The sequence below is a fragment of the Galeopterus variegatus genome, unplaced genomic scaffold (genome assembly GCF_000696425.1).
Source record: "Galeopterus variegatus unplaced genomic scaffold, G_variegatus-3.0.2 Scaffold292, whole genome shotgun sequence".
NCBI lineage: Eukaryota > Metazoa > Chordata > Mammalia > Dermoptera > Cynocephalidae > Galeopterus > Galeopterus variegatus.
Window position 1 is genome coordinate 435,854 of NW_007726403.1, and position 13,354 is coordinate 449,207.

Here is a 13,354-nt window from a genome sequence, read left to right on the forward strand (position 1 = left end):
TTTAGTTTCTCATGCACAGCAGATTGGAGGTCACACATTGGAAGGGACCAACGGCTGCTGGCTGTCCTACAGGAGGCTCTCAGTGGCTGACAAACAAGGAGTGGGTTCATTTATTCCACATTCTTTCAACAAGCACTTGTTACATATTAGCAGCCAGAGCCTGTGGCTGTGCACCAGGATCGGAGGATAAGCAAAAGGAGATGGTCCCCCGAGGGGGCTGCACCTGCTGGAAGGACATCAGTCGGGTGATCTCCAACTCACATGGCTCACACGGCCACCGTGACCAGTGCTCTGCAGCCTGTGAGCACAGGGGAGGGCTGACGGGACGAGGAGAGTCAGCAAATGACACTTTGGCTTAGGTCAGAAGGATGATTAGGAATAAACTATATAATTTTAAATTAAAAACTTGCCTGAGAGGAGACAGAAAAAATACAAAGAGCTAGGTTGTAAGGAGAAAATTACTTCCGTAGACTCACTTATGTGGAAACTTAACTTTACCTTCCTGTCTTCTCCACGTTCCTGAACTCGAGACTGTGTAGATCACGCAGCAACAGAACCCGTGGAGAACAAGTAAGGAGCATGTTTATGCATTCGTTAGACAAAGTCTCTAATAAATGGAAATAGTAACGAAAGCCACTTTTCATGTTATGCTACTGTTTTGTCCTGGACATTACAAACCAGGACCGGAGCCACCACACCTAGGGCGCTATCTCAGCATGTTCATTCTTTACAGAGAAAACGGGGGAAGAAAGGAAACTGACATTCATCGAGAGCTTACGTTGTGCCAGGCACGATTACGTGTTTTTACCAATGTTAAGGTAAGAAATTCTTCAGGTGTGAAACTGTGGAAGATTTATAGAGAACATCCATAGAGCAACCAGGTTTGGTATTGGCACTTGGATCTATTTCATGCACCTTTTTCTTATCTTTCTTTGCATATTTTGACTGCATTCAGGGATCAATATGAAATCCCTCTCATGGTTAACTTACTGCTCATAAACCCACCTACCTCCAAGAATAAATAAGATGGCAGATTAGTGGGGAGTAGGCAAACTTCTTATTGCCTATGTTGAGACTGAATTTTAATCTTATTAGTATTTTACAATATTAATACTTAAGGTGGGGATAGTGCCAGACCACCAAATGACTTGATTATATCTACTTCGTCTTTAGACAAATCTGCCAGAAACATTCCTTATGTAAGAAATCACACGTGACTTCTAAGAACATTCCTTATGTGCGAGATCACAGGTGACTTCTGAAATTAGCTAAACCGAACACCCTTGAGTCCATCCTGAGTTCCTATTTACACAGCCTTGCTCATGCAGTTGAAAAGTGAACAAAGCCATCTCTTGTAAATTACATACCTTATCTTTAATGAAACGGTGTAACTCAATTCCTGGCTCAAAGACCAGAAAAATTCCAGGAAATGTTTAACTCCCAAAACTTCTTCTAAAACATGAATTTAGACTAGTTCCGAGAAGACATTTCTATGTCAGATGCACATAAACTGGATTAATCTCAGGCAAATCTTTGAGTCTCTATATTGAGGGAAATGTCTGTGTCGTCAGCTCTCCCAGTTTTTCCATACACGGATGAAGTTGTATTTTTTTTTAAACAGTTGTATTTTATTTTTTTATTTTATTTTATTTTTATTTTTTTTAAAAGATGACCGGTAAGGGGATCTTAACCCTTGACTTGGTGTTGTCAGCACCACGCTCAGCCAGTGAGCAAACCAGCCATCCCTATATAGGATCCGAACCTGGGGCCTTGGTGTTATCAGCACCGCACTCTCCCGAGTGAGCCACGGGCCGGCCCTAAACAGTTGTATTTTAAATGCAGTAGAAACCCGTTGGTTTGCATCTGTATTAAAAAATGTATTGGGCTGTGTACAAGAAGGTAAGGCCTTTCTCTACTAGTATTGAAATTTTTTTCCAATTAAACAGAAATTTTAAAAGTTGTGTTAAACATGGTATGAATGTTTTGGGAGCTCAAGGCATCTTTATTGGAAATATTCCCAGCAGGGGCTCATCCTATCCGAGATAATCCACAGCCACAGGGGCTGGCATGCCAGTGCTGGCTGCAGCGCGGTGCCCTGGTGGCGGGCTAGGCCGTGTCCTGCATGGAAGCAGAGCACCAGCAGGGGGAGGGGATGCACAGCAGGTTCAATGCAACTTTTATCACGTTTAACTTTCCCTCATGAGGAAAACCTACTCAAATGATCCACCCCAGTGGCTGTGCTGAAATTCAGTAAAATTTAAGAGCTCTACAAAATATTTTTCCATTCCAAATTCTAATGTCCCACACAGCAAATACCAACCCCCTCTTTTTTAAAAAAGAAAAACCCATAAATACAACAGGTGGTTTTGAACCTTTAATAAAAGTAAAAAATGAATGCAAAAAGAACACAATATTGAAAACTTAGTATGAATGTGAATCTCACTAGATGTTCAAATCTGGTATAGTGCAAATTTTGTTCATACTATTTTACATTTTTACAAACTCAAATCACTTTGGTTCATATATTTGTTATAAACTATTGGCAAAAAAATTCTTCAGATTCACATTTTTTTGGCTATATTAACAGATATAGAATTACTTCCAGTTGAAGAAAAAAATACTTGTTTGTGCATGATCAAGTATATTTTAAAGATTCACCTACTGTTTTCATCTAACAAATTTTTTCCTAAAATACTGACATCTTCATTGAAAAGTTTTTTCACATAACTAATCATTTGTTTTCATTTTCAGAAAATGTATAAGGGATCATTCCAAAGTTCAGAATGATCCCATTTTCTTTTAAACAAAATTCCTCTAAAACAAATTAGCTTCAGTAACCTAAAATTTACTCCAAGATATTTTCCTCAAAATAAAATAAAACAAACAAAAAAAACCCAACAAGGATCATCACATAAATGAAACCAAATACACACATCAACACTCACGGGCAAGTTAGTACAAGTTTCTATTCTGCTGACTGGTGACTTGTATTTAAAAGGAGTCTTTTAATCAAGCCACTTTCACAGAATTAAAAAAAAATCAAAAACACTTAAAATGCAAACTATAAAAAGGTAAATTTGTAAGTTAAAATTACTAAACCCACAAAACTGGAGTATTCAGAGTACTAGGGTTCAGTGGAGGGTATATGGTATAACAATAAAGTAACTTCACAACTCAAAAGAAATTATTGCTGAGTTTAGCCTCCGTGCAGCACTGAAATGAATGGAGAACCCTTCTCTTGAACATCTTATACATTAAAAAAAAAAAAGAAAAATAAATATTTAGGAGAATACAAGGCTCAGATTGGTTTTCATATACATTGCACTTGAAGTTTAAGACCCAATACTTGCAAATCAGGTCTAACATGGTCTATGCCATTAAATGAATACATTGTGCTCACCAGTATCATGGAATATTTAGAAACACCACATGTTTAATGTAGTGACATATGCACTCTTCTTTTTACAAGGCAATCATAGATTGCAGATTCCATAGGGCTGTGGAAAAAGCAGTCATCTCTATTCTGAAGTAACAGAGAAACAAACGCTTTTCGCTCACTAAGACTGAAACATGCAGCAGACAGGCATTCACCCTCGGATGATTACGGATCTTGGATAAACCCTCACGAGCTGAGGTGAAGACGCCAGTCTGTCACAGTGCACACCTGTGGCTTTTCACTGCCTCTTGCTCTCACAGTGAGATTGTCTGCATGAGGTCCCGCGGGTGGGAGAGAAAGCACAGCTCAGTCAATGGTGGTGCACACGCGTGGGACCGGCCACGGCAGCGTAACGGGAGCGTGGCCTCCTCACCCTCCCTGCTGCTGCCTCTTTTCTTTCTCTTTTTTACACAACCCTATTTTAAAAAAATCTTTTGGATAAATATTATTCCTATTACACTGCACTTCATCTCTGTTAAGCACCATCAACCTATCTCCTTTGGGCACTACTGATACAAATCTGAGAGTTGGTGATTAAGTTTAGTTCAAGGCTTTGAAATATGGCAACTCGTTTTTAATAACATGAATGAAACCTAACACTTAGGAAACTGCCAACTGCCTGAAGTCCCACACACAGCCTGGGAAGGAACGTTCCAGGGTGCAGACAGGCGTGAGGGCATCAGTCAAGGCAGGACTTCAAGGTAAGTAGTCATTTCTCCACTTCGCTATTCTAGACCAGGAGAATATTTTTCCCAGGAGTCATTTGTACAGTTAGCCCAATCTAAATAGATTATTTAGGAAAAAGATAATCTTTGCCACAATCCACTATCACAGATTTTCTTCCCAAATCTTGCTTTTTGAAGACTCAATCGCTATGTGGCTTTTCAGGAACACCCTATGGTGGGAAAAGAAAAAAAAGAGGAAAGAGGAAGTTAGCACTAAACGTATAAATATTTTAATTATCAATTAAGTAGGTCCTGAAAGGTAAAAAATTAAAAATTCCCTCAACTGGAATATGATCCAGACATGACTGCGACCTGAGCTGTCACGCCTGCACAACCTTCTCACTGCACGAGCCGAGCCCACAGCTCCCTTACCCATAAGATGAGGCTAATTCTCTACCTCAAGTGAAACTACATTGCTAAAGCCCTTACATAAAGCCTATTATATAAGTGCAAGATATTGGTGAAAGTATGACTAAATTAATACTCACATAAAGGAAACACTCGATTTTATCAAAGCATAATGATGCATATGTTATGACAGGTGCCCCTAAAAGTTCAAACTTATAGCAATTTACGAAGGGTCATTAAAAAGTTCATGGAAAGATTTGCATTATCTTTTAATTCTATTTTCCTATGAACATTCTGAAGTATCCTGTAAGGAATTGCACTCTTAAAATTGGTTTGTTTATCTGGAGAAAGGGAGGCTTCTGCCATGAGCCTGAATATCTGACGCCTCCTAACTTACCCTACCAGCAATTTGTTGAAACATATTTGAAATAGGTTATGTTTATATAAAAGCAAATAACTGGACCTTAAGTTTACACAGTTTGAAGTTGGGAAATCCCTTCTGCACAATCTTTCCCCTCCACCCTCCCACCAGCCTGTGAGGTGGAGCTGCAGGCACTCTTCCTGCCGGCGCTGCGTGCTGAGTGCTCACACAGCATGCAGTTCCTTCCACTGGGGAAGGGCAGACCCAAAGAGACAGAATGACTTTCCTGAGGCCATACAGCCGCTGAAGGACAGAAGAGAAAACTCAGAGCACACTTCCTTCCTGTGAATCCAAGGCCTTTCCACTTCACTTAATTTCTCTCCATTTAGGCAATCATGCCTTAAGATGAAGATTACTTATCCAGAAAATCAGAAGATCTTATTTGTTTACCTGTTCACTAGTGTGCTGATAAACAGAAAGTAGAATTTTAGAGTCTATGGTCCACAGGAGACTAAAGCTAGGTCTGGCATCAGTGTAAGAACACAAACCATCACAGGGCTGAGATAACTAACAATCAGTCCAAGACGGATATAACGTGGCGTATTAACTTGTATCGGTGTTGCCTAATAGCAACATATTTAAATGGCAAGATGGTACCCTACAGTAAATTCAGGACACCAACACAGACTTCTAAACATCCGTTTAGAGGGTCAGTGGCAGGTGGGAGCTTGTGCTAAAAGGCAGCACGGGATGCTAATGAGAAGCTGGCTTTCAATTTCACCTCTGCCTCCCTGAGTTGTTTCATCTTCCCAAGTTTCAATTTCCCCACTTAAAAATAGGCTGATAATAGTCTCTATGTCAAGGTACTGTTAGCTAGTAATGGAAACGTATAGCACAATGCCTATGGACAGTGTTAGGAGCTCAAGAAATGTGCACCTTCATAACAATAATCATTAGCAGCTTTCAGCCAAAACCAGGAAAGGCAAATGAAACCCAGGCTGATGGTGAGGCAGGGCTGTGCCCCGAGGTGTCCCTGTGGGGCCTGGGCAACAGGAAGGAGCCCCATGCCTGCTGCTCTGCTGGAAGTTTGCAGCCTTACTCTCTTGAGGAGGGGCTTCAAGTGACAAACAGCAACAACCACAAATTCCATAAAATGACGGTTGTGGACTCATCATTTTCTCTTAAACACACAGGCTGATGACCGATGCTTCTCAGCTGTGGTTTTGGACCCAAAGAACAATAGCAAGTAGGGCAAACAAAAGGCCACCAGACAGAAAAAGGCTACTAGACCATTAATTGTAAGTAAACCCAGCCTGTAGCTTTTGGGCATGGTCATCCTTCCAGGTAATTACAGTTTTTGTTGTTGTTGTTGTTGTTTTTTTAAGGGAGGGAACCATAGGTAAGAAAAGAAATGGGATTTTAGGAGAGCTGAGACAGAACGAGAACAGGCAAAAAGATCAGCATCAAACACAAATCTGGAATTACATGAGCTTGGTCACATCTGGTCACGGTGCTGACCTGAGGGCCTTGCCTGAGGCTCTTGCCCTCTGGGTTTCATTGTCTTCACTCTAAACACCCCCCCTCAAAGGCTTCCATGGTGCAGTTTCAATTTTAAGCCTACATCTCTTAACACTACCCCTAAACTACCCAGCCAACTGCACTCTGTCTCTATAGTATGATGACACGGAAAGTGGGGGAAGTTGCTCTGGGAGGAAGGACAGCAGCTGACAGTGACTCCATCTCTAACACGTCAAGCAATCTCCTGGGTTTTAAGGGTGAAAATAAGCTTTCAAATTTTGAACAATAAGAGGAGTAACAGTTGGGATCCAGAGGTAAGGATTTAAATTTTTCTGGATAAAAAACATGGTAGGTGGGGTTGGGATCGGACCCCTGAAAGGCTGGTTTCATTCAGGAGCCCAGTAGAGAAGGCAGTTAAGGTGGTAATGTCTCTCCTCCAATTTCAAAATATGGTGCTAACATCCAAATATAAGTTTCTCCCCAAGTTCAAAGAGTAAAAAGGAGGAAAAGAAATCTTAAGGGAGAATTATAATTAGGTCAACTATCCTGTTTTCAGTTACCTTCTTAGGAATTCTCCACCAAAGAATACTGAAACAAAAACCTCAAAGCAATAAAGCAGTTAGGGAGCTGCCTGGCTCTACTCTGAGACCGGCGAGGAGGGCTGTACAAGGAAGGTGTCCAGCGCATGCAGAACATGCACACTTTTCACGTGCGCCTACCTGACTCGATTTTTAGCACAGAAAAGCAAAGTCCTATGATTCTCCACTAGGGGAGATAAGAAAGTTTTTTCAATGGAGTCTTCTTTGTTTTGGCAGCAGATTTGTATAGAATTGCCAATGAGCAGAAGAGGAAGAAGCTTTAGACTCAGTAACCAGTGGAACACTTTACAAATTTTACCCTTTTGAAATTACTTCTGTTTGTGAAACAGCCATGTGGCCTTCCAATTCAACTGCTCACAAATGGGTATCAGCTGGCACACATTAATGTACCATTTTAAAAATAGCATGAGGTACCAAGATAAGTTTTCTGAAAAAGGCCCAGAATTTATCACTGACAGCAATGGCTCTAGTTGCCTTTTTTTTTTTTTTTTTTTTCTTTATTTAAGCCCTCGAGTCAAAGTCAGCTCAAAATAACATTTAATTGTTTAAAATTAAAGCGTTCAAATGCCAATTTTTAACTAATGAAAAGAAATGCTAAAATTATCCTTGAATTCATTTGCCTCTCCATCTCTCTCAGGAAGCAGCTGTGTCTTGGGAGGTTGTACTTCTTTCTTTCATAAGAACAGGTGCAATGCTTGCACAGGATGATGCTCTGAATGTCCCCTTCGCTGTGCCCAGGTCCACCTGCCTGCACCAGGCGCTGGCCTGAGCCACGGTCTCAGGCTCCATCTGCCCCTGACTAGGGACTGGAGAGGCCCAGCACCACCTGCACCTGCTCTGGTTTTGTTAAGAAGAAATGAGGGTTGACAGTCACCCAGGGAGCCAAGTGACACTGCCTAAGATTACCCTGATTTGTTTGATACTGAAGGAGGAGGGATACTCATCACACATCACTCACACTAGCCACTTCAGTAACTTTCCCCTGCTGGTTCCTACAGTAGTTATGCGAATTTAGAAAAGCCATTGAACATACCTGTAATACAAAGGAGTTGCACTAGAACTCGAATATTATGACTTTACAAATCTATAAATCTTTCATAATTTAGCAAAGAATTACCTGGGTATCACTACCTATTTTTTTAATGTACACTTTTCTCAATATTGTTGTTCTTGAGTCTGAACTAGACATGTACCAACACAAATTACAATATATCATGTAAAGCAATTCTATCAATCTAAAAAAACTAAAGGGTTAGGAGATACTATGATCATTTCACTTACCATAGCTAACTGTCGTCCTATGTTTCCCACTGTGACACCTCCTGAGAAAAATATACATGGGAGCCAAGAACGAATATAGAGAAAATCTGGGGATGTATATCTAGAGTGGGGGGAGAAAAAAAAAAGATTGTGTCTTGGCAGTCAATGGCACCTGGTTCAATTCAAAGATTTTCATTAATGGGGATATACAGGATATATATTAAGCATGCAGTGCTGTAAAATATTAATATTTGAATAATGTTTTACTGCTACTACTTGTTTTTTCTTAACATTAAGTTATGGACAGTGCATTTCTAATGTGTGAGCCAAGAATAAGCAGCATTTTTGAGAATTTCATTCCTATGTCATTCTGCATACAAGCCAAATAAAATATATAAACATTAACGTTTAATGGGTGTTTCTATCAAAGTTAAGTAACAGTTTTACAAAGTCCACATCTGAAAACACACACTTACTGATAGACACCATTATACACGAGAAACTGAGTGATCAGAGTAGCAAGAAAAGCTATGGTGATCCCAAGCCCAAGGCCACTTCTTGAACGATCAAATGTCCACCAAAGGCCCAAAGAAAGGGCTGCTAAAGTCAAGGACAGCTGAACATTATTGGCAAAATCCAATTTCTGGTAATGCAAAAGTTAAGGATAAGAAACATTTAAAAAAACTCATAAGAACTACTTGTGGTTTTTATTATTGTACAACAAAAAATTCACTATCTATAAAAACTGTACAGTGAGCTAAAGAAAGGACTTGTTGGATACAAGGTTACTGTAATGATTAAAATTACCTGAAATTTCTACCCATCGCTGAGTCAAAAGCTTTGCTGTAAGAGTAAACTTCCTAAAAGTTACTTAAAAATTCTACTGGTGTTTTGGCCATAAAACAGTATCTTTTGCTATTAAGTGATCTACAATCCCATTCTTTCTTTCTGTTTTTTGGTAATTTGAAAAGAGCAAGCACTGCCTTCATGTCTGCATTATGACATGTTGTCAGAATGGCATTCTGTTACATTACACTTACAGTTGTCATTACAACACTGCTTATGAACTGGTGATACAAATAATTTGTTAGAGCTATCTTACATATCATTAAAAGAGGGGTAGAGCAGATTTAAGGCTCAGTAACTCTAAAAATATTTTTCTCCCCAAGTTGCTCTAAAGAAACCCTAAATTTTTTGAGAACTGGTAAACTATGAACCGTATTCCTGGAAAATGCACTTATATACAGACACATAGTATATTTCATGTAGTGAATTCCATCTGTGGATGCCAGAATTTCAGGGACCTGCTGTGCCTGACCCTTGGATTTTTGTGGGCAGAGAAGCAGACATGTTCCTCCACTCAGCCTTCTAGAAAGTTGTGGCAACAAGAGCAATACTCTTGCCCCTCACCAGTTCTCACTTTGTCATAGGAACTAACTCCTCATGCTGGAAAGATGTAAGGTGGAAATGTAAAAGTGAATTTATAAAATGAACTAAGAACCAAAAGATGATTGTCTGAGATAAATAAGTTCACTTTATCTCTGGTATTATTTCAACTATTTCCTGAAACAAACTGAAAGGATACTAGGTCCTGTGCCTTAAAAATCCTACTAAGTGCAGGGCTGGCCAGTTAGCTCAGTTTGTTAGAGCATGGTACTGATAACTCCAGGGTTCGATCCTTGTATCCACCAGTTGCCTGCCCCCCAGCTCCAAATCCTACTAAGTGTTAACTAAAAAATATACTTTAAAATAAAATACTTGGATGAGTTAAATATTAAGGACTCAATATAAGTAACAAAGTGATTCAACGTATAACCTAAGAAACTCCTCTGGACACAGCACATCAACTTAAGGATACAGCACTGGCATGGTTAATGCCAACAAACACTGCTATGCAGCGCATGACACTGGCCCACTCTCTCTTAAACTTGTGGGGCTCTCCAAGGTGACTGTCGATACAGGGGTACAGCAAGCCGACAATAGCTGTTAAAAAATAACAGTGTTAGTATACACCAGCTTAAAATTGTACAATTTCTATGTGGTAATTATTAAAGTATTCTAGTACTCAAACCAGCTCTTTACCTAGAAAGCTTATCAGCTACAATATATTTAAATCGAGACTAATTTTATATTTTTATTCTCTTTGAGTACCATCCTCCCAACCACAGTTTGAAAAGTTTAAAAACATCACTGTTATTTGCTTTAGTTAAAAGTATGTCTCAGTAAACATAAAAATGAATTGAGCAGGGAATATAATTATCCATATTAATATGGATAATATTTAACTTGATAATACTTAATATCCATATGTGCCTACACAAAACTCAAATGACTGCAGAGTTCACCTTCCATTTTCACCGAGAGGATTCCCATTTCCCATTGAAACTGTGAGCATCCATGAGTGCACTATGGCCAGCAGTCACATTGCAGGTGACATTCCTGCCGCTTCCAGCACTTGGCCTGGCACATGATGAACACTCACATTTCTGCTGATCTGACTTGGTCTGGGTCACATGCCCAGAGTGGCCCTGGGCTTGACTTTTCAGGGGCTTCTGGCATGTGCTCTAGGAGACACTGAGCACCTGCTATGGTACGTGCTGGATGAGGGACTCTACACTAGTTTCTCTATTCTTTAATTGGTTCCTGTGGACAGAGCACCGTGCCAGGAATAGAAAACTCAGCCTTTAGCCCCAGTTTGCCCTCTGATGGGACGTGCCTCTTCATGTTTGTTTTCTCATGTGTAAAATTATGAGGATTATGTAACTGGAAGACAGAGAAGGAAGAGGTCACTGTGGTCTGGAACAGTTAGGAAGTCTCCACAGACACGGAATTTTAAAGAGAATGTGGACAGGTGGGTAGGTACAGCATTGCAGAAGAGAAGCAAAATGGCAAAAACAAAGACAGGCATGAAAGAGACATAGTGGCGGCGAGTGGACACAGGCCTATGGGGACTGGACTGCGGGACAGAAGGTTCACTGTGTAAACTGCACCAAGCACTGAGGCTCCCAAAGGCCATGCATGGCTCACCTCGGTCTAGAAAGGGCTTCCTCAACAGAGAACGAGAGTTCTAGCTGTGCTTAGCTAAACACTCCGATGAAAATTTTTCAGCTTTTAATTTCGTATTACATTTAATCAAGTTCTACTTGCAGAGTTTAGAAAAACGGAAACCAAACAATTCTATAACTTTACTTCACTATAGCTTAATGTTACCTTTTAAGGATAAAAGCTAAATAGGTAAAAAAAAAAATGTACTATAGAACTTTTTCCTTATGCTCTTGGCTGATCGTTAAGAAAAAAATTAGGAGAAATTGTTTCAGATATTCTTGGAATTCCTTGAAGCTTCAATTACAAATACTGAGAGCTAAACTAAAATATTTCACTTTCAAGATCAAGCTTTTGTTTCAAAGAAACTTTTGTGCCAAATGTCCATAAAAACTGAAATTTCAAATCTAGATCTATTTCTCAAAAAGAAGTCTCAATACACCTAAGGGGTTTAAAAAACAAAAGTAGGATCCCATCTTTCTGAGAACAAAGATGAAAACATTCTATCCACCGCTTTATAATCAAAAATCACAGTGTCCGTCAGATGACACATGTCCTAGCCAGAATACACAGGTCTGTCACAAGACTCTTTCCTTCTACTGTTTTAAGTGACTCTACCAAGCTGGGCGGTGGACACACCTATGCTGTAGGGAGACTAGGTACAGAGCTATGAACAGCTGGGTGGGTACCTTTGGAGTTTTTACTTGACCTCTCTGATTCAGTTTCCTTATCTATAAAACGGAGCTATAGCATTTTATTGTTTTAAAGAATAAATGAAGCATAGCATACAAAGGCCATGGTAAGCAGTCACTGTTAGCTACAAAGCAAATAGGGTACTTATCATACTGTATTGTAGTTACTTAGACACATATTTGTCTTCCCCACCAGACTATGGGAGCCTAAGAATAGGGGCTTGTCCTGCTCACTTATATTTCAATAGCTTGCAGAGTTGAGGCTGCAGAAAGCACCTGACAATGTTAAACAAATGCTGTGTAACTAGAGAAGTTAAGTGATGTGCTGGGCCAAGATCAATTCAACATTTTTACAAAACCAGCTTAATAATAACCAAGAAATTCTACTATTAAAAAAAAAAAGGCAGCAGTACACCTGTCCGTGGTGTGGACTGATGCTGTGTTATGTTTTACAGCATCTGTGTGACTTGTTAGGTGAACTTAAGTCTAAACTCTCAACAAGGTGGTTACTCTTCCTTGTGTACTTAATCTATAGAGCTATGAGTTACAGGGAAGGAGGCCTGGCTTTCGGCCACCATTCCCTTGGCCATCCTGCAAAAGGAAGTGCTGAGAAGTTACTCCCTTGGCAACCGCCTTCTGAGCACACGTGACGGATTTGTTTTCAGGCATCTAGCAGAGTAGCATGTTTGCTGGGGCGGCCAATAGCCACGGGGCCTTGCCGCTCACCAGTTCCGCAGGCGGCCAATCCTGGGCAGCCCGCTCTAGGTGACAGCTGCAGGCCGCGCTCTGTACTGTCCCCGCCAGCTGAGAGGGAGGAGACCTCACTCGGCCTGGCACAGCGTCTGCTTAAACAGCCAATTATCTCCTGACCTCATCTCCATCACCCGCTTCCTCAAACTTCCAGGGAACTGTGGTTTAGACTAGCCCATGGGGGCTCCACACCCCGTGCCCCTCTCGGAGCCCTTTCTCTAAGTGACACAAAAACTGCAGACGCACGGTCTTACGCTGTGGATGGTCCCACTTTCAAACAAGTGCTTCCGATAGGCTGAAAAGCGTGCTGAGCCAGACAGACATCGTTCTCACTTCTGCAAGAACAGGGAAGGTACTCACCGGCCGCTGTCCCGCAGCAGGGGGGGACCCACCAGGCAGAGGAGAAGATGGTGGCGATCACCTCCTCGGGGAAGAGGGTGACGTTCCTCTGGATCTGCAGCAGGTTGAGCACGAGGGCAAGGACGACCCCGACCGAGAAGAGCACGAGGCTCCTCCGCACCAGGTGATGGTGCCAGCTGCTGGCGTGGCCACCGCGGCCCGCAGCGCCGGGACCCCGGGCTGAGGGGCGGGCGTCCGGGGCGGCGCGAGCCGCCGGCGGGAAC

General features: G+C 41.1%; 1 protein-coding gene across 1 annotated transcript in view; it reads right to left on the reverse strand.

The window, feature by feature from the left end:
- Nucleotides 1–2,361: 2,361 nt before the first annotated feature.
- The window catches only part of INSIG1 (insulin induced gene 1), an 11,778-nt gene continuing 785 nt past the window's right edge, over nt 2,362–13,354 (reverse strand). The window contains exons 2-6 of the mRNA XM_008567083.1: nt 13,092–13,352; nt 10,106–10,230; nt 8,724–8,890; nt 8,269–8,368; nt 2,362–4,331 (exon numbers count right to left, since the gene is read on the reverse strand). Coding sequence (XP_008565305.1) covers nt 4,302–4,331; nt 8,269–8,368; nt 8,724–8,890; nt 10,106–10,230; nt 13,092–13,352 — 683 coding nt within the window. The 3' untranslated portion in view covers nt 2,362–4,301. The remainder of the gene's footprint in view (nt 4,332–8,268; nt 8,369–8,723; nt 8,891–10,105; nt 10,231–13,091; nt 13,353–13,354) is intronic.